Below are 19460 nucleotides of genomic sequence, written 5' to 3' on the forward strand. Positions count from 1 at the left end.
ACCCACAGGCCCCTGACACAAAATACATTAAGTATTGTTGGGACACTCTGCTCTGTCACTCAAAGGAGGAGCAAATAAAATGGTGTTGGAAGCTGCAAACTTTCTGAGAACAGGTGAAAAAGAACAGAAAAAGCCAGAATAAGGTGAAGACAGAGACTCACAAGCTTGAGAAGCCCTGTAGCCTGGTCCCCTTTTATCTTCCTGTAGCACCCTCTCCAGGAAGTCTACCTAACGCTTCCTAAGTTCCAGAAAAACGAAGATTGAAAACACACACACGATATTTTCCTTGGTTGCAAAAATAATACATGTTCATCGTAGAACATTTAGGAAATTGTGGAAAAGCATGAAGAAGTAAATAAAAATTGCCTCTAGTCCCACCACTTGAGTATAATCATTGTCAATACCTTGATATACATTTTCTAATCTTTTTCCTTTACTTTTGTGCATGCATATATTTGTATGTTTGAAAAGTGAGATGGAGGCCCTGCTGTAATCCACTATTTTGTAATCTGATTTTCCCATCTAAGTCGTAATAAATATCTGCTTATGTTGTTAAAATTATTGTAAACGGTGATTTTTAAAAAAGTATCTTATTGAGGTCATATTGGCTTATAACATTGTTTCAATTTCAGGTGTACATTGTTACGGATCAGTTTCTGTTTAGACTGCATGGTGTTCACCACCGATTGTCTAGTTTTGATCCATTACCGTACACATGTGCCCCTTTATCCCTTTTACCCTTCCCCACCCCCTTCCTCTCTGGTAACCTCTAACCTGTTCTCCTTGTCCATGTGTGAAAGATGATTTTTATGTTGCATCATATTTATTTGTAGGAATCATAGCTCATTTGACCTCTAGTTAGATATTTATGTTATTTGTAAATTTTTGCCTTTATGAAATCTTTGTGTGCATCTCCGTTTCCTCTGGAAATTGCTATAAACGAAATTCCTGAGTCAAAGGCCTTTTTGGCTATGATTTGCAGAGTTGCCCTTCAAAGTGTTTATGCCAATTTATATTCCCACCTGTAGTGAATGAGAATGCAGAATTCACAAGCCATCATTAACTCTTCCCAACCTGAGATGAGAAACTTAGAATCCTATTATGATGTGTATTTCTTGGACTATTTGTGATGCTAACTTTCTTCACGTTTCTTGGCTATTTGTCTTGTTTTCTGTGTGTGTGATTTGCTTGTTATTTTTATTTATTTAAAAATTAAAAAAGTTGATTTTCTATTAAACATAAAAGTTCTTTACATGTTAAGTATATTCACTCTTTCACTATCGTGTGAAACATTTTCTCCATTTTGTCATTTGGTTTTTAATTGTTAATAGACTTTTAATGTCCATGTTTATGAATTTAAGTACATAAATATCAGTTTTCCTTTATTCTTTCTTCCTCTGCTGTTATGTTTAGAAAGGCCTTGCACATCCCAGGGTCAGATAAATATTAACCTATATTTTCTACTAGTGCTTTTGTGGCTTTTTTTATTTTTAAAACCACTTAGATCTTTCATTTGTTTGGAATTTATTTTGGTCCTTGTGGTAAGAAACTATTTAGTAAAACCTCTGTTCCTTACTGATCTAAATATTGTATGTTGTTGGTCCCGTTTCTGTATTTTTACATTTTATTTTATTATCTTTATGTCTCCATCAATTCTTTTGCCAAGACTTGCTCTTTTTATTATTACAATTTAAGAATATGTTTTCAAATCCAGTAAGGCAAATTCTTCCTCTTTACAGTTAGTTTTTGGGGTGCTCTTCCCCTATTTGTTACTCCAAAAGAACTCATCAAGTTCAATGTGTAAGAGAATATAATTTATACATTAGTATGTATGGGAATTTGAGGTCTGTTATTATCAAGCTATTTAATATAACATAGAAATAAAGCACACCTTCTCATTTATCTTTTCATATGAGCCTCTGTAAAGTTGTAGTTTCTTCATGTAGTTTCTCCATATAGTCTCAAATTTATTCATTGCTATTGTGAATACAATTTCTCTGTTAAATTTTATAGCTGTTTGCTGAGGGAAGTTATTTACTTACGCATTTTTAGTTTGTATTTGCCACTTTACTGCTTTCTTATTCCAAGAATTTGCCAACTGATTCTTTTGAGCCATCTGGGTAGATATTGTCACCTGCAAATATTGATCATTTTGTCCCCTTCCCCCAAATTATCTGATTTCTTCCTTTTTTTCCTGTCTTATTGCAAAAGACTACAACTTCCAAATTATTTTAAAATATTCTTTATTCAAAGTGCCTCCTCTATTTCACTGCTGAGTATCATGGCCTGAATACACCGTATTTTTGAAGAATTCTGGCTTTTAGGGTATGTTTTTGGCTTCAGATTTCAATCTCCCCCCCGAACATTCCGTTCACTGGCCCCTGGTATGTCTCCCAGCCTTTCTACCCAGTGCTGAATAAGCCTTATCCTTTTTATACACAAGTGTTCTATCTCTGTACAGAAACCCCATCACGTACCTACTGATGCTTCTTTTCTAGTCTAAACACCCACATTTCACTGTAGGAGAGCTCTCCTTCAATTCTCAGACCAACACGTTACAAATCGGAACCACTATTGTTCTACTTAGTGCCCGCTATGAAATTCCCAGGCTATTTTCTGCCAACTTCAAACTTGGTGTCTTGTGTAAGATTCTTTTTTTGTTTGCATTTGAAGAAAATGCTGAACTATTTTCTCACGTAGAAATTATCATTTCTTTTGAATTTGCTGAGTTTTTGCCAGGGAAAAGTAAAAATAACCTGGGATTTTGCATATGCCATGTAGAGAGGATTGGTTCCATGGGTTAGACTGGTTAGAGCAATATGTGCAAACAGACTGAGGAAGGGAATAACAGTTAACAGCAATAGAGCCAGGATGCCCACAGGCAGGGAGTCGGGTGGGCCAGGCCTTGTAACTATGGGAGCTTGACCATGTCTGTGTAGCACCCCAGCCTCCATTTCTTCAGTTCTAAATTGGGGATCATCACCTGCCTTGCAAGCATAATGTAAGAATGAGAGACAACAAGTGTCAAGCATCTGGTAAGACACTTGGCACCAGCAGGCACTTACGAAGAGAAACTGTTAACTCCTGGCTAGGTTCAAAGGCAGGAATACAAGCCATGTTATAGATAACAAAATGGAAAGAAAGACCCTTCTCTACCATGAATTTCTATGTAGAGTTAACCCCAAGTATTCTCAAAAATTTTAAGATTTAGCCAATTGGCTATACTATACTTGGCAGCCCCAGCCTCTGCCCAAGGCAGTGGAAACACTTAATCTTCCTTTTGTACTCTGTCTGGCTTGGCCTTTGCCATGAATGCCAAGTATCGCTGGACTCCACTTTCTGACCCACCCTGCTGGAACGTGAGCTCTGAATGTTTAGATTTCGCCTTCCTCTCTGAAAGGGACCGGAAAGGCTCCTCATTTTGATAATACAGCAAAATAGTCATTGTGGCCATGTGCCTAGCATTTAAGAGCTTCCTTGTCAGCACGCCTTAATTTTTCCAATTTGTTAGCATGGAAAGCACACTTATTAGTTTCAAACTTAGGTCTTAACAAGGCAGAATGAAAATTTTCTTCCATCATACCTTAAGTGAAGATAGAGATCTGGATTTTTTTTTTTTTAATGTAGCGGGAGATTTCTGTATTATTATTGTTTAAAATCAATTATCCTTTAGTCTATATTCTTTTTCTGTTGTTTATTTATCTGTCCTTCTCTCCCAGAGGGCCAGAATTAAGGCCCCCATTTGGTTTTTATTAGTGTGAGCCGTTAATAGCTGTTCTATAATGCTTTACTTATTGTGTTAATTTTCTGTAGTTATGTCCAGAGGCATCTTCCTGGAAGACCACATTTAAAATAATAGAAGATCTAACTTACTTTTTCTTTAATGGGGCCAGTTACCATTTAGAGTTTCAGCTAAGATTACTGAAGACTGTTGGTTTACAAAATCATTGAAAATATTTATAAACTGCAGCTACTATTTTAAATATATCTATGGCAACCCTAAAAATTCCATTAGCATGATGAAGGTCCGAACAGTAACCCTGGTGTCTCTGCTGACATCACCTCATCATACGAGTACTTTGAATTTGTCTTGAACATATCAAAGGGATGGGTGTATGCTGTTCCCATGTACACTCTGCCAGTCACTGCAGTTCTGTTACATAGGAAGCTAAACTCTGTTGCAGGAGCCATTGTCCAATTGCTGTTGGAGATTTTAATGGGAATATACCCCACATGGACTTTAGTATCCATGGGAATAGTCCTCAAGTTATTGGAGCTTCAAAGCAGAACATAGAGACAAACTAACTTACCTGAAGGATAGCAAAAGAGATAGTTGTGATAAATATGATGGATTGGGCCCCCATGTTAGGTTGCATTCTGCAGGAGATGAATGTGCTGAAGCAAAGAGAACGCCACTCATTGGTCAGCATCATGGGTTCTAGACCTGCCTCTAACATGAACTAACTCTGGATCTCCTGCTAACGCAAACGAACTCTAGACCTGCCTTTAACATGAACTAGTTCTAAGGCCTCTTGGGGCCTCAGTTTCCTCCTCTGTGAAACAAGAAGTTGGAATGAAAGCTCTGGGATTCCTCCCAGCTTTTACACCCTGTTATCAGTCAGTGATTGCTCTGTGCATCAGCTCAGTGAGGAGGCATCATTAGCAGATGATGGAATCAGAATTAGAATGCTTCCCATTCATTGCTGAGTCTCCAGAATGGACATGGCTCTTGGCACAAAATGGGGGCCCATGAATGCTATTGTAATAAATTTGTTTTTATTGTGAAGACTAAGTAAAATTCTCTTTTGAGAACTGTTATTTGTACCGTACAATGGCTCTGAGTGGAAGTGGAGAGAGCACTAGACCAACAAGCATGGGGACCAGCTGTGTGACCTTGGGCAAGTCATTTCCTCTCTCAGTCTTTTCTCCTCCATTTGTCAAATAAAGAGATTAGGGAAGAATCACCAAAGTAGCTTCGAACTAAGAAAGTCAGTGACCTCATAAGAAGTGCCTGCTGTGTAAAGCAGATGAGAAGTTCAGATGTTCCCCAACATCCAGTGCCCAGAGTGGTTGGAGCGTGTTAACTGTGGTTTAGTGCTCCCTGAGAAGAAGTCTGCGAGCTTGCTATGGGGATGGGCTGGGAAGAGAGGACAGAAAGGAGATGTGTATGCTAAGGGTTGGCTGAGAATTTTATGCAAAGAAAGAAATGAGGTCTCCTGTAATTGCCTGTTTTTGAGCTACAGAATGTTTCAAACGCTGTGTTTAAGTTGGTGCTATGCCTAGTTCTTAGCACAATGCACCACCTGTCTTGTCTGTTTCTGTACCCTGCCGGTGGTGGTGAGGTTTGAGAACTTTCCTTTCAGGCAGTGCCATCAAAGAGGGCAAAGGAAGGCGACAGTAAAGTCCTAGCATATTGAAAGGGAGGGGAGAAAAGCCCATATACATTTCAGTGGAAGTACTTTTAAAGCATTTCAAGGAGGAGTCTGAGAAATAATCACAAAGTTTTAAAAGAAAGAATCTTAACTTTGATCTGCTTTTCTTCTGTAAAGCAACTAGGTACATCATTTTTCAAGTGCGAAGCTGAAAATTCTAATGGCTGGGCCCAAATACTTTCATTTTTGTCTTGGGACTTCTATAATTAAAAAGAAATGTTAAAAAAGTTATTAAGGTGATTTTTGCAGAGGGATTAATGCACGAAGCATTTGCTGGTCAGCTCTCATAAAAACTACAGCAGCATAGAACAGCTGAGATTGAGAGCTAGGTTTAAATCACGCGAGAGTCTAGTTAACAGCACTGAACTGAGAAATCTGTAAAGCAGATTTGATGGAGAAAAACTGTCAAGGTGTGATCGGAATTTTCCCTTCCAGGTGCTGTGGGAGATTTTAATGGGAATGTATCTTAGATGGACTTTCGGATTCCTGGGACTGGTGCTCAAATTAAGATGGAGCCTCAAGGCAGTGCACAGGGACAAAGGAACTTAGCTGAAGAAAAGGAGATTCTTACTAAAAGGAAAGGTGGTAGATCGAGCCCCAATGTTCCCCTAAACTTTGAAAACCTGAAATCTTTCATAGTCCATATATATGTAAATGCTAGACTGTCCATTCCTTGATGGCAGATAATAGGTATTGTTCTTCTTTTGCATTCCCAATGGCTAGCACGTGGTTCTTAGCACAGAGATTTCCATGAAATGTGTATGAAGTAGTGGAATGAAAATACTGTATTAATTTAAAACAATGTTGTGGCATAGCTTCTCTCCAATAACTAGATGGATTGACCCCTTGTGCACCAACTGGGTGCATAACAGAGGGGACCTACAGGCTGAATTTGGTCAATGTTTGTCTAACCCTTAAAATGGAAAAAATTCAGTGCCGGCCCCGGGGCCAAGTGGTTGGGTTCGTGCACTCTGCTTCAGCAGCCTAGGGTTTCACCGGTTCAGATCCTGGGCACGGACCTGGCACTGCTCATCAGGCCCTGATGAGGTGGTATCCCATATGCCACAAGTGGAAGGACCCACAACTAAAAATATACAACTATGTACCCGCGGTCTTTGGGGAGAAGAGGGAAAAATAAAATCTTAAAAAAAAAATGGAGAAAATTCAACTTTACATAAGAATATGGATGTCTGGATTCTTTTGGAAAATCTGAAGATGTGGCACCGTTTTGGTCCACAGCCACACCTGGTGACAATAAGCTGGGGCCCGGAGCAGCTGTCCCCAGTAGACAGGGCTCTTTCGAAGTTGCCAACTTTCCCTAGCATATGACTCTAGGCCAACTTCACTTTCTTATTTATCAGCCTGGTCCATAAGATAGGTCCTCAGATGAGGAGGAATATTTGGGACGTGTCATGCCAACATTTGATCTGAATGAGTTAAACATGTAAGTGTGAGCTGAGCTATTTTCTCCAGCCCCACGAAAAGGGAAGGTGAAACTCTTAGTATGAGGCTTAGGGGGAATCTGTTGTGTGCACAGTCTTACAACTTCCCTGTGCTCCAGCTGAAATAGAGTGGGATCAGAGCTCCAAATAACCCTAATGATGGTGGGTGGGAGCGCGTCACGAAGTTGTTCAAGTTTGTCGGAGCTTATTAAAATACAATACATTCATGTCATCGAAAGGGTATGTCAGTCCACCTGTCTATACATTCTTTCTGGTGCTAAACTTGCCTGGTGACTTTTCAAAATTGTGTCACCTACCTATCCTCCCATTCTTAGTGAATAAAAATGTGGGAAGAATGCAGAGAAAATCAGAATAATGCACATTGGTGAAAGTCCTGTAATTGAAGTCATTATTGCTTAAGACACCATTGCTTTAATCAGCCCTATCATAAATCAATGCTTTTCACGAGTGAAGGTTTAAAATAAAGTGCTGTTAAACAAATTGGGCCTCTTAAAAGGCATGATGCAATCAGGAAGCTCCTGAAAATGGGTATAAAAGTGGTTTCTGAATGGATACACTGGTTCTAGCATTTTATCTTCCACTTAATTTAAAAAAAAATTATCTGATCCTTTCTTAGAAATTACATATTGGAGGTTTATAATGGCCAAGGCTTTAGCCCATTAAAAAAATTTACTCCCAGGAACAGTTAATATTTGACGTTTAATTGCTTTTTCTTGTTGGAGAGGAAAGTCTGTTTCTTTCCTTCCTTTCTTGATTGACTTTTCAAAAATCACCTTGTGAGCTCTAAAAATGGAGAGGAGTAATTGATTTTCAAAAACTCAAGTGCATGCACATGTATTCGCATGCACGTAAGTGTATATGTGTGGACATAAAAATCTCCGGTGTACTAGGATCTGGTGTTTCTCTCACAATAACTCTGCAAGGCAGGTGTTACTATCTCCATTTAACAGAGTAGGTGGCAGAGGCCTAGAGAGGTTAATTGCTTGCATAAGGAAACGCAGATCGTAAGCAATAGCAGGCTGAGTCTTTATTCCTTCGACCATGTTCTCTGCCTGTACATGTGCTTCATACCCTGGTGTGCAGATAGCCATGGAGCCAGGACAAACACCATACTGATGGCCCCCATCATGGAGTGGCTAATCCTGGTTAACCAGCATCAGATTCCAGAATTTAGCAAATAGTGCCGCTTCATCCACAAATGTCGAAAGAGCCCAACTATGATTTGCACCTTTTGTGTGACTACTCCATTGTAACTGAGCCAGGAGAAGTCATTGTACTGCCTCCTAAGAGACAGAAACTTAGAAGAGATTTCTCCTTGGAGGGTTTTGCGTGGATGAGCGGGGACATCAGACGTTTTCTTATTAGAACAATGCCCATACAGATTTCCAGTTAATTTTGGGGGCTCCTTAGGATTTGTTTCAGAAGAAAGAGGGGGGTCAGCAGGACATTGATTTGGAAAGGGTGAGAAAAAAGTCTCTATTTGGTCACCTCAAATCAGAAAATTTCCATTTCAACATTGACAATTCCTCACCTTTTACATATAGTAAATCCACTACCAAAAGCCAGAGTGTTCTCTTCCTTTCTTTTCTTTTCTTTGTGTTTTTTTTTCTCTTCCCACAAAACCAGCTATTATTTAAGTCTCTTGCAAAGCTCCATGAACCAACTGTGCCTCCTCACATTATCCCTTTCAGAGCTCAGGTGATATGCCTCATTGGGTTACACCTTCCATGTTTTGTGGTCAGGTGTGTGGGCTCTGTCATTCTACATTATTCCACCTTGCAAGAAAATATTTATATATTAGCCTCACCAGGCCCCTTTCCTCTGGGAATGGTCCTGAGTACACTGTCTTCATGGCAGGCAGTTGAATCACTGGCCTTCATGGGACCCCTGGACATCTGGCAGAAAACCAGGGAACCACTCCTTCCCCTCTGTGACTTCACTCAGCTGGAAAACTACAAGGTGTGTGGCTGTGGGATGAGAAGTTTCTGAGAGGCTGAGCACAATACTTTGAGAAAGTGCTTGGAAGGAAACTGGCTGATGTTAAGGGAATGGAAATTTGCACCATTCACAGAGTTTTTTTTTTCCCTAGATCTGGAAACACAAAAGCTTACTTGTATACAGTCTTTTTGTTATTTTTATTTCTTTTCCTCTTTATTCCTGGTAAATAGTAATTCCCATTGTTTACCAAGAAGTGGTGAAACTGATACTCTTATATAGCTGTGATAGGGTACTTTGGCAAAACCCTCTTGGAAACTCATTTGGCAGTGTGTATCAAGAGCCAAAAAATTTTTTATAAGATTTGACCAAATAATTTTACTCCTGGAAATCCATTCTCAGTAGCAAAAAGGTAATACCCAAGATGGTCGTCAAACTATTGTTTACAGTAATTAGAACTTAAATACAAACCTAACAATATGGGAAATGAAACTATAAAATATTTTCCTGATGTTGATTATTACGTGAACCGTGTAATAGTATCAAAATAGGATATGTACTCTTAATGATTACAAATATGCAGGCAAGATATGCACAATCATAATAATAGAAAACATTTATTATCTACCTAATGTAAGATGGGCAATGTGTCAGATGCTTTATGGTCACTGTCTCCTTTAATCTGCTCATCAGATTAAGCTAGATTTTCTCATATTTCCATTTTACAGATGAGGAAAGAGAGTCACGGGGAAGGATAATTAGTTTATCTGAAGTCACACTGTTACTGTGTGATTCAAACCCCATCTGGTTGACTACAGAGCTTACACTGTCAACTTGTAATTCCTCATGATATGTGGTAAATTTAAAAAAAAAAACCAGACATCAATTATCAGAAAAAACCCCAAACCTCAAATTGAAAACAACCCAACACCAACAAACCAAAATCTGACAAGCTCTACTCTTAAGATAATCACATGAAAAAGTAAAGAGAGAGACTTAGACCAAGAGAAAATAGCCCAGCTTTAAAAGACGTGTCATCAACTGGTCAATAAAATGACAGATAGCTATCCGAAGCAACACTTAAATGATTAAGGCCTTTTCTCTGAATGGGTATTAGATACTGTATGTATGATTTTTTCCAAAGATTGTCCAATTAATATTATCCTGCCAATTTAAGGAAGCAAATCTTAGAAGGAAGCGAATCTTGCATGTAAATGAAAAGGACTTTGTCCAGAGTGACTTGAGAATTTTCTTGTGGACTGGGGCCTAGGCCAGTGGTTCTAAACTTATTTTGTGTTCTCACGTATTTGAAAATAATAATGGCATCTATGTGGTCTCTTTCTCTCTCTCTCTCTCTCCAGAAAAACACATATATTAACATTTGTACAACACTTTGTGGTATACCCATTTACTTTTATTCAGGGATCTTTGAAATCTTTTAGGTACATTGCTGGTTTGAGGATTTAAATTAAATTTCCCTTTCTGTTTTGGCTTGCAGAATATTCTTTGTCCCACAGTTCAAGGGCTGTTCTTTTGTTAATAGTTCAAACACAGATACAGTTTCTTCAGAGCCTTGTCTACGCCTGGATAAGTAAGGTTTGTAACGTAATTAACTATAATAAACAATTTAGTTTCAATGTTTTCTTTAATATGATAATATGTTATTATGGACACTTGGTTTTGGATGCGTGGCTAACAACTGCCTTTTGGATTTTCCATGTTAGGATGAAAAAAATGCAGAACATACATCACCAAGAAAAAAGGTTGTGCCTGGCAGTGTAATTGATTCTATAACAAAGAGAAAAGCTTCGAAATGTGAGTGGACAGCATCATGAGCAGCTTTCCTTGCACACCTGTGGAAATGCACGTTCATTAAACACATCTGTGTTAAGTGCACATGCATAAGGCAGAGTGTTAGAGGGATGTGAAAAATGGGTGATGATGCTCATGTATGAGATTCTCCCACGACTCTGATGTGCTGAGATTTGGAAGTGCTCAGGCAGCGTGCTGGCACTGTTGGCTGCGCTGCTAAGATTACAGCTGGAGCATGATTTCATTCCGAGAAATATTTTCATCAGGAAGAAGAGAATTATGTTTAGCATTCGTGTTTTTTGAAATTGAAACATTTTCAGGTGCAAATCCAAAAGACTTGATGACTTTATCTGTATTCTCTACTTTCTACTCAGGATTGTGCAACGAGAAGACAGAAATACCACATTAAGAGGTCATTAGTCCATCTTCTCAGGAACATCCCCTGGGCAGTGGTCTCTGCCTGTGTTACAGAAGATGGCAAAAATTGGAGCCCTTGTGCATCTGGCCAATTATGCAATGCTCTATTGCAAGGGGAAATTCCTTCCTCACCCCAGCTGGTGAACAGTTATGCCCTGAAGCCCACGACGGACATGCCTTGTAACTTTTTAACCTAGTTAGCGTAACTGCCAATATTATTCCTATTCATATAAATGTCTAATCCTTTCTTGAATCTTGCTAGACTATTTGCCTCAATAATATCCTGCGGCAGTGAATTCCACAGGTAGATTATACGCTGCTTTAAAAAGTATTTCCTTTTATTCATTTTAAATTTGTTACCTTTTAACGTCACAAGATGGCCCTTGTTCTTGCATTAAGTGGCACAGAATACAGGCATTTCCAATTGAGCTTTAATTGTTCCAAGCATCTTCTTTGCCATTAGTAAAACCACGTCTTCTTCACATATTTTCTGTTTTGGCATGTATCATCTTTAAATGAAGTAATTGATGTAAACAGTCTCATACTACTTTGGACACGTAGTAGACACGGGATAAAAGCTCTCATTGATATTTAATGTCATTGGTTGGACAAATGTTTATTGAGCACCTGCTGTGTGTAGGAATTTTTCTAAGTATTGGAGAGACAGCTTTGAATAAGACAGGGTCCTTGTTATGAAGGACCTAATTGTCTAGAGAGAGAAGACAAGTAGTAAAATAGTGAATAAAGATATGAACTACATGGTTTCAGACAGTGTTAAGTATTATGGGAAAATTAGACATGAGCGCCTGGGAAAGGATGAGGGGCCCACTTTAGATTGCGTGGTCGGAGAGTGGCTCTCAGCAAAGGGGACAGTTGAGATTGACCATCCGGAAGTCACCTCTGTGAAACCTCTGTGAAGGTGAACTCCAGTTCCTAGAACATTGCCCGGCACTGGTGGAGACTCAATCATTATTTGTTGACTGAATGAATGAACCAAGGTTGCAAAGGGAAATCTTAGCTGCGGAAATCATCCAGTAAGTTACTCATAGACCCAGGAGTAACATTTCCTGAAGCCCAGGGTTCTATAACTCTGCAGACTGTCGGAACAGAACAAATGGGCTTCTGTTAGTCAAACTTGGGTTTCAAGGCCTGCCCGTGTCCCCATCTAACCGGCTGTATCACCTGGGGCAAATCACCTAATTTCTCTCTTCCAAGGTGTTCTCATTCATAAAAATGAGAGTGAAACTTCCTTCCTTCATGGAGTTTGGAGGGTTGGAGGTGAAGGTAAGTGACAGGTCTGTATAAACTGCCGAGCAGTGTAGAAACTTTGGTACTTCCTGTGGAAATTCATTGTTCTCGGCATTGGCCACTCTTTCTTTCTTTCACTCTTTCCTTCCTCCTTCCTTGTTGTCTCTGCACCTGTTTTTATCCTTGCCTCTGTCTAAAACTCATCAGTGGCATCCATGGTACTTAGCTTTCTGCCCTAGGAAGGGGGTACTTCCTTTCTGAAATGTTTGCTATTTCCTAAGGACTTTAAGAATGGAATCAGATGGAGCTGTTGTTTGTTGAAACAGTGGGTCTGAGATGTACTTCTAATAGTGATTATTTGCTTTTGTTTACTGCTGAATCTTTCGGGGTCAGGTTAACTAAACTTCTAGATCTTCCCCCAGAAGTGGAGACTTGGGCGGCAACGATCTGATCACCTGCCTGTAGCTCCCTCTGTGTTCCAGTGTGACGGACCAGGCCCATTTCCTCATGTTTCCTCGTGCTGTTCTTTCTAATTGCCCCTTAATTTACTTTTTTTTTCCCATTTAGGAAATTTGAGGTAGAAGCATGTGCAGCTCTGCATAATAATGCATTATAAAGGTGTTTCAAGGAATAAATTATTAGAATTGTTTACATGCGTGGTTCAAATTCACTGGCAAATTGCTGTGGCCTGGGTTTCAAGGATATGGCTGCCAGCTAGACTCCTTCTGGAGAAAACTCAGACAGAGGAGAGGTTCTTTGTGATGTCCCTCACCAATGCTTCCTTTGCCTTGCTGCTCTCCTTCCCACACCTCCCTCTTTTCCTGTCCCCATATAACTCCACGGAGCTGTTAGGCCTTTTACACCTTAATGTGAAGACATTTCATGGGTCCCCCCACCCCTACCCACAGACCAGTCCCCAATGTAAGTGAGGTGTGCACAGGAATAAACCTTCAATGGTATAATTTTAGACCCTGTGGCAACTGGGAAGGGTGGCTATTTTGGGCTGTGGGGCTTTCTCCTTGACCTGAGATGATATCAGTTTGCCTGCTGCTGGGGCACTCGGCCAACCCTGCACGTGGTCCCTTTAGCAACGTGTTTGCCATTCCTGGAGGGCGCTTCTTCATTTCTCAGCTGAGCAGTTCTGTGTTCCTCCAGAAGTCTGTGCTTTTGTGCAAAGCTGTGAATCCATCGAGGTGCACCCACCTAAGCCTATCACAGGTGACATTCCGAGGTGGTGGTGCAGGCTACCCCCAAGAGGCAGCACAGACGGAACGGACTCCCTTTCACGTAGGGGTGGGGAAATTTTCTGGTCTAGTTTTGGCTATTCCTCAGCCTCCATGCTTTATCAGCTGCCCAGTGACTGTTCTGTGGGTCACGCTCTTTTGGAGCAAGGCGAGCCAGGCGGGTTTCCAGGCCACAGCATCTGAGCATCCCTCCCACACAGCCTCATTTGAAGCTGCACTCAGGGCATCCTTACAGCAATCCTGACCACCCTGCTTGCTGTCTTCCCACTCAAGCTCATGATGCAGCTGCTGCCTGCAGAGCCCTGTGCTGCTGGGGAAGCGAGTGAGGCCTCTGCAGCAGATGGCTGGGACAGCCATGAGAAGACCAGGAGGTGGCCACAACAACAGTGCTTTCCAGATGAGGCTGAGACCACAGCCAAGATCACCACTGGGTAAGGTATCTTGTTGTTAGTTTTTACAACCTAAAAAGTACACATAAGGCTCAAAGATCATTCGGGAAGGAAGAATAAATTGAGTAAAGAACAGAAAATGGGAACAGTTTTTCTACAAAAAGGATTTGAGTTTCTTTATGTCAAAAGAGAGAAAACAGTCCTTCTATAGGTACGGAGAGAGCTCTCTCTTCTACAACTCCCTTGGTGATTAAAAAAAAAGGGGAGAATTCTGGATTTTCAGAGAGGGAGAATAAGGGGGAGGGCCAGGAGGTAAGGAGAGCCTGACTAAGGAACAGAAGATAATGGAGGGTGAGACAAAGGGAAAAAGGGATCAAGAGATGATGTCGCCTTCCTTCTCTGCTATTGAATTAAATTGAACAGATATCTGTCAAGAACCAACTATGTCTGTTCCAGTTATCTATTTCTGTATGACAGATCACCCTAAAATTAACTCAATTCAAACCACCACAATCATTTTGTTGCTATCTGACAGAGTTCTGAGTGTTGACCGCACTCTGCTGCGTGGTTCTCATGCAGCCTTTCAGGAAGACAAAGTCTGACAGTGGCTGAGGCTGGAGCCGCCACTAAGGCGCCCTCACTCACACGTGTGATGGTTGATGCTGGCCCTTGCTGCAGTCTCAGTTGGGGCTGTCAGCTGGACCACCTGGTCATTCCATGTGGTCTGAGCTTCCTCGCAGTATCTCATTCTTGTTTTCCTTTCCCACCCACTTTGGACTCCAAAGATGAGTGTCCCAAGAGAACTAGGTAGAAGCTGAATCATCCTTTTTGGCCTAGCCGAGGCACATACTCCTCTGGTCCACCAGCCACTAAGGTCAGCTCAGATTCAAGAAGAGAGCACATAGACCCCTGGATTTGAGGAGTATTCAAGAACTTGTGGACATGACTTATAACTGCTAACATGTCCAATCACAATGTCAGGTGTTCCCAACCTCCCAGTCTCCAGGAGCTTCCTGTCACGATGGAGCTCTAAAAGTCAATTAAGTAATCAGTGAAAAGTAATGAAATATCTATTCTCCAGAAGTGCAAGGTATAGGGGAGCATGTCTCAGGTGGGGTACAAGATGAGAATTTACATGCATAGAGTCCACAGGCGGGGTGTGGTTAGGAAGGCCTGTGGCCACTCATCATTGGGAAAGTGTGGCAGGCAAATGGCACTGCAGGAACTAACATTGCCAATGTGTAACTCTGGAGCGGGTGTTCTGGCTAGCTGTATTCAAGCCCAAATGCTTGTTCTCAATAACTTCTTTGCTTCTTACCCGTCTTCTATTCTCCTGCCCTCCCTTGGTAACCAACTGACCTTTCTTTCAGCTACGTCATTCCTCTATGGTCCTAAAACTCTATCTATGCCTTTATCTCCTTTGGTCATCACTTTACCCTTTCTGTGCATGAAAAAGACTTACCTCCATTCCCCTTCATTACTTATTTGTGACTGCACTGCCATTTTCAGACCAGTGAACTCTCCCCGCCCTTCCTCACATGTCTGCTTGAAATACATCTTCTCATTTTGGTTTCCTCATTTATGGCTGTTGTCTCTTGCCTTCTAAAACCATATCCTACATTCCGTGTAGCCCATGCCTTTCTTCTCTGCTCTGAGCTGTCTTATCCCAGGAGCCATTTGCCTGGCACAGGGTCACGGGGCCATGGGCCCTTGTGCACCCACTGCCCAGCATCTCCATCAGATGCAGCTTTGACATCTTCTTGGTGAGGCCTTGCTCCACATCCAAGGACCATCAGGTATGGTTTGTTGTTCAGATATTAACCTTTCTTTGGTAAGAGTTTCCTACAACCCATCTTCGCTAAAGATACTGGTTTTCTTCCTCTGGGCCTTTAGTCTCCAAACATCACCCACTCTACACATTTACTTTTTAGTCCCCAGGTAGGTTGGGCCCCTTTTCTCCTTGTAGTACGAAAGTGATATATGTCCACTGTAGAAAGCTTAGAACACGTGGAGAAGCAACAATGGGAAAACAAATGTTGTAGATTTAAACATTGTTAATACCTTGGTGTGGGTCCTTCCTGTCTTTTTTCTCCATATTTATTTTTTTTATTTACCAAAAATAGAATGACTACTTAGATGGGCAGTGCTTCCCTGCACACTGTTTGCTGTTTTATAGATTCAGTTGTCACAGAATTTCTAGCCCCTGGTGCCAGCTAATTAGACCAGGGGAAGACATTAGGTGCCAGCTGGGCCAGTGTCTACTCTTTCCTTAGGATTAAATCAGATGGTATTGGGATCTGGACCTATAATACTACATGGAGGTGGGATCTGAATTTTCACCTCGAAACCTAAAGCTGTACTAAACCTAAAGGAGAAGGTGGATTGTGAATGACGAGTAGAGGTGACACAGAGCAAGAAGCAGGGGAAGAGAGGGCCTAGAGACATCCTTGTATCCTGGCACAAATTCCTGCAGGGATTTTTGTGGGATATCCTTTTATTCCTCCCTCAAATACTCCCTTAGTGGTGGAGCAGTGTCTGTAGGCTCCTGACATTTCCATCTAACAATGCCTGAGCAAGAGGACGCTTTTTTGTAACCTGCTTTTTTCACTTAATAATACTCTGTAAGTCTTTTCTGTATCATCATATATCCTAGATGATAATTTGGGTGACTGCACAGAGACTCCCGTGGATGTTCCAGTATTTATGGGAGAAGTGGAATGTATTGCTTGAGCTCTGGCATTAAATAGTCCTGTGTTCAAACATCTGCTCTGACACTCTTTGCTTCATGATTTGGGCAAATTATTTAAACACCCCAAGTCTGAGAGTCCTCATCTGTAGGATGGATATAACAATATGGTTATGGGATATGGTGAATCTCATGTTCCCAGCACATAAACTGTCACATAAGTAGGTAAAGTTCAATAGATTTCACCTATTGTTATTAATAATGATGATCATAAGTCCTTTCTCATTGCTCACGTAACAGCAGTGATTTTCAACATTATAAACAGAGCTGTGATGAGCATCCTTACAGTCAAATATTTATGCACGATTATTTCTTGAGATAAGTGGCTAGAAGTTACATTTAAAAAGTTTTAAAAAGATCTGTTGTCATTGCTTTCACTGAATCTTCTACTTCGTCCACATCCTAGCCTTTACCATTTTCTTCTTCTTGGCCAAAGTTTCAGAGACAACGTGTCTCTTTCTGGGTCTAGGGTTTGCTCTATGCTCACCTTTCAACAAAATTAAAGCAGTGTCACCTCTGACATTTGAGTTGGGGCTCCTCAAGGTAGGTTTAACTCACTCATTCAGTTATTCACTCACATGTCAGGTGCAGATTAAGTTTATATATAGGCTGGGTTTCTAGACCATGTTTGTATTTTTAGAGCTGACTCCAGTGTTGCTAACCACAGAGTGGGCTTTGGAGCTTTGTAGGAAGAGTTCCAGACAGTTCTAAGGAAGTCAGATACTGACCACAGATAATGATCACACATTAGTCATTTGGTCCCCAGAGGGTTGTGTTTGCCTCAAAGTTATAGCATTAAAAGAAAAAAAAGATTTAGTTGCCAACAATTAACAACTGAAGATTTCAGGTTAAAAAATGCAAATTTCTGTCTTACCTTGAAAAAAGTGGAAATTTTGGCAATATTGGGTGCTCATTTTACCATGGCAACAGTAAGAGGTAGCTGACCCTGTAGCTAGGGCATGGGTTCTCCTTTTTACCACAGTCCCCACTACTCCCTACTGTGTTACCTTGGCCTGCTTCATTTATTTTTGCTATCTGTGTGGGCCATGAGTTTGCTACCATTGGCCTAGTAAAGAAGGCCGTTATTCTTTCACAGGATATCAGGGAAGGCACAGAGGGATCTGCTGGAGGGGGGACCAGGTGAAGCAAGAATTTGCTACATGGATAGGTGGAGGGTAGAGCATCCATAGCAGGCAGAATAGCATATGCAAAGGTACAGAAGCTTGAGCACAGAAGGCCTTCTTGGACAATGACAAACAGACAAGGATAGGATGAGAGTTGCATATTTGAGGGAAGAGATCAAGAAGAGAATTGGAAAAGCATGCAAGCACCAGTTCATGAGCAGCCTGGCACACTAAAATAACAACGTTAGATTTTCTTCTATAAAAACTGGATCCGATGATTGATAGGAGAACAGCTAAAAGAGTTTCTCCTAACAATGCCCTGCCTCCATAGTGGCATCTTGCAAAGCATGTTATGTGCAGAACCTCAATAAACCCTGACCCCAAGCCCATGAGATGTGTGTTTTTATCATCCTCACCTGACAGATGAGAAAATGCAGGTAGAAAGGGGTTGGTTAAATGACTTCTCCAAGGTCATAACTAGTAAATGGCAAAGCAGAAAGTGGACCCTAGGCCTAATTACAGAGCTTGCAACTTAATCGTGAGGGTCCTCTGCTTCCTGGATGGCACCAGTGCTTCAGAACCACAACCCCAACAGCAAAGTGGGGGTTGCATTGGGAGTAGGTAGGGGGAGGCTGAGAGAGCAGAGATGCTGAGAGACCACTGCTATGGCTGGGCAAGAGAGTGGGAGGCCTTTGCAGCATTGGTGCACTCACAGGAAGGCGTGCACATGGAGACACAGAGGAGGATGAATCCACAGGACCCTCCTTCATGGGATCTGACAACCACAGAAGTTTTCTTTTCCTCCTTTGAATTCTCAGAGCACTTTGTGTCTCTTCCCCAGGTCTTGCTTTTTGCTTCTTGTTTTGTCCCTGTAACAGTTGTGCACATCTTATAGAATCTAGTGTATTTTAAGTTCCTAAAGGGCAGGAGGAATGATGCTTTATTTGCCTTAATACGTTTTTGCATCGCTGAACACAGTACTTTCATAAATGAATAACTTCCAAAATTATTTTTTTTTCAGATCATTTCTCCATATGTACGCATTTTAGGAGATCATGGCAAGTTAAACACTTTCCCTTTTAAAATATGAAAATAACTTCTTTACACAATCTACTTTATTTTAAAATATGAGGAAAAGTAAGACTGGAAAGTTGTTTAAAAGCAGCAAACCCTTTAAGAGTCAATGTCACATTTATTGCTATAAAATATTTTTCTCTCTCTGTTCGACATCTGGTTCCCATTACATACAGTATTGGGTACTTGAGTTCACCAGCCATTTTGCATACCAAGTAGTGTGCATGTGAAATCCCCACCGACACCCCCCCCCCCCAGTATGTATTTGCACCATGCAATTCTTACCTCACATTTAGAGGCAACCCTTCTAGCACTAATTTAATTCTTACCAATATACTTTTGAGGTTATTTTGTTCATACTTACTTTAGGGACAAAATTGCCTACATCTGAGAAATGAAGAACTTCAAAACCATGGAGTCTTTGCTTTCTGTAATTGTATGGTTCAACTATCTATAATCTAGTGCTGGAGTCAATGAAACATCTAAATCTTAAGTCTATATTTCCTAGTAACATTGACCCAGAAATGAGAAACACAATATGGAATGTTTGCTAATGAGTCATGAATTTCATTATAA

The 19460-nt window shown here is 40.8% G+C and overlaps 1 protein-coding gene across 1 annotated transcript in view; it reads left to right on the forward strand.

Moving 5' to 3' along the window:
* Window positions 1-19146, forward strand: part of LOC124235165 (uncharacterized) — a 48410-nt gene extending 29264 nt beyond the window's left edge. The window contains exons 3-4 of the mRNA XM_046652773.1: window positions 13825-13982; window positions 18832-19146. Coding sequence (XP_046508729.1) covers window positions 13825-13982; window positions 18832-18859 — 186 coding nt within the window. The 3' untranslated portion in view covers window positions 18860-19146. The remainder of the gene's footprint in view (window positions 1-13824; window positions 13983-18831) is intronic.
* Window positions 19147-19460: the final 314 nt, after the last annotated feature.

Source organism: Equus quagga, chromosome 2, assembly GCF_021613505.1.
Source record: "Equus quagga isolate Etosha38 chromosome 2, UCLA_HA_Equagga_1.0, whole genome shotgun sequence".
NCBI classification, from domain to species: domain Eukaryota; kingdom Metazoa; phylum Chordata; class Mammalia; order Perissodactyla; family Equidae; genus Equus; species Equus quagga.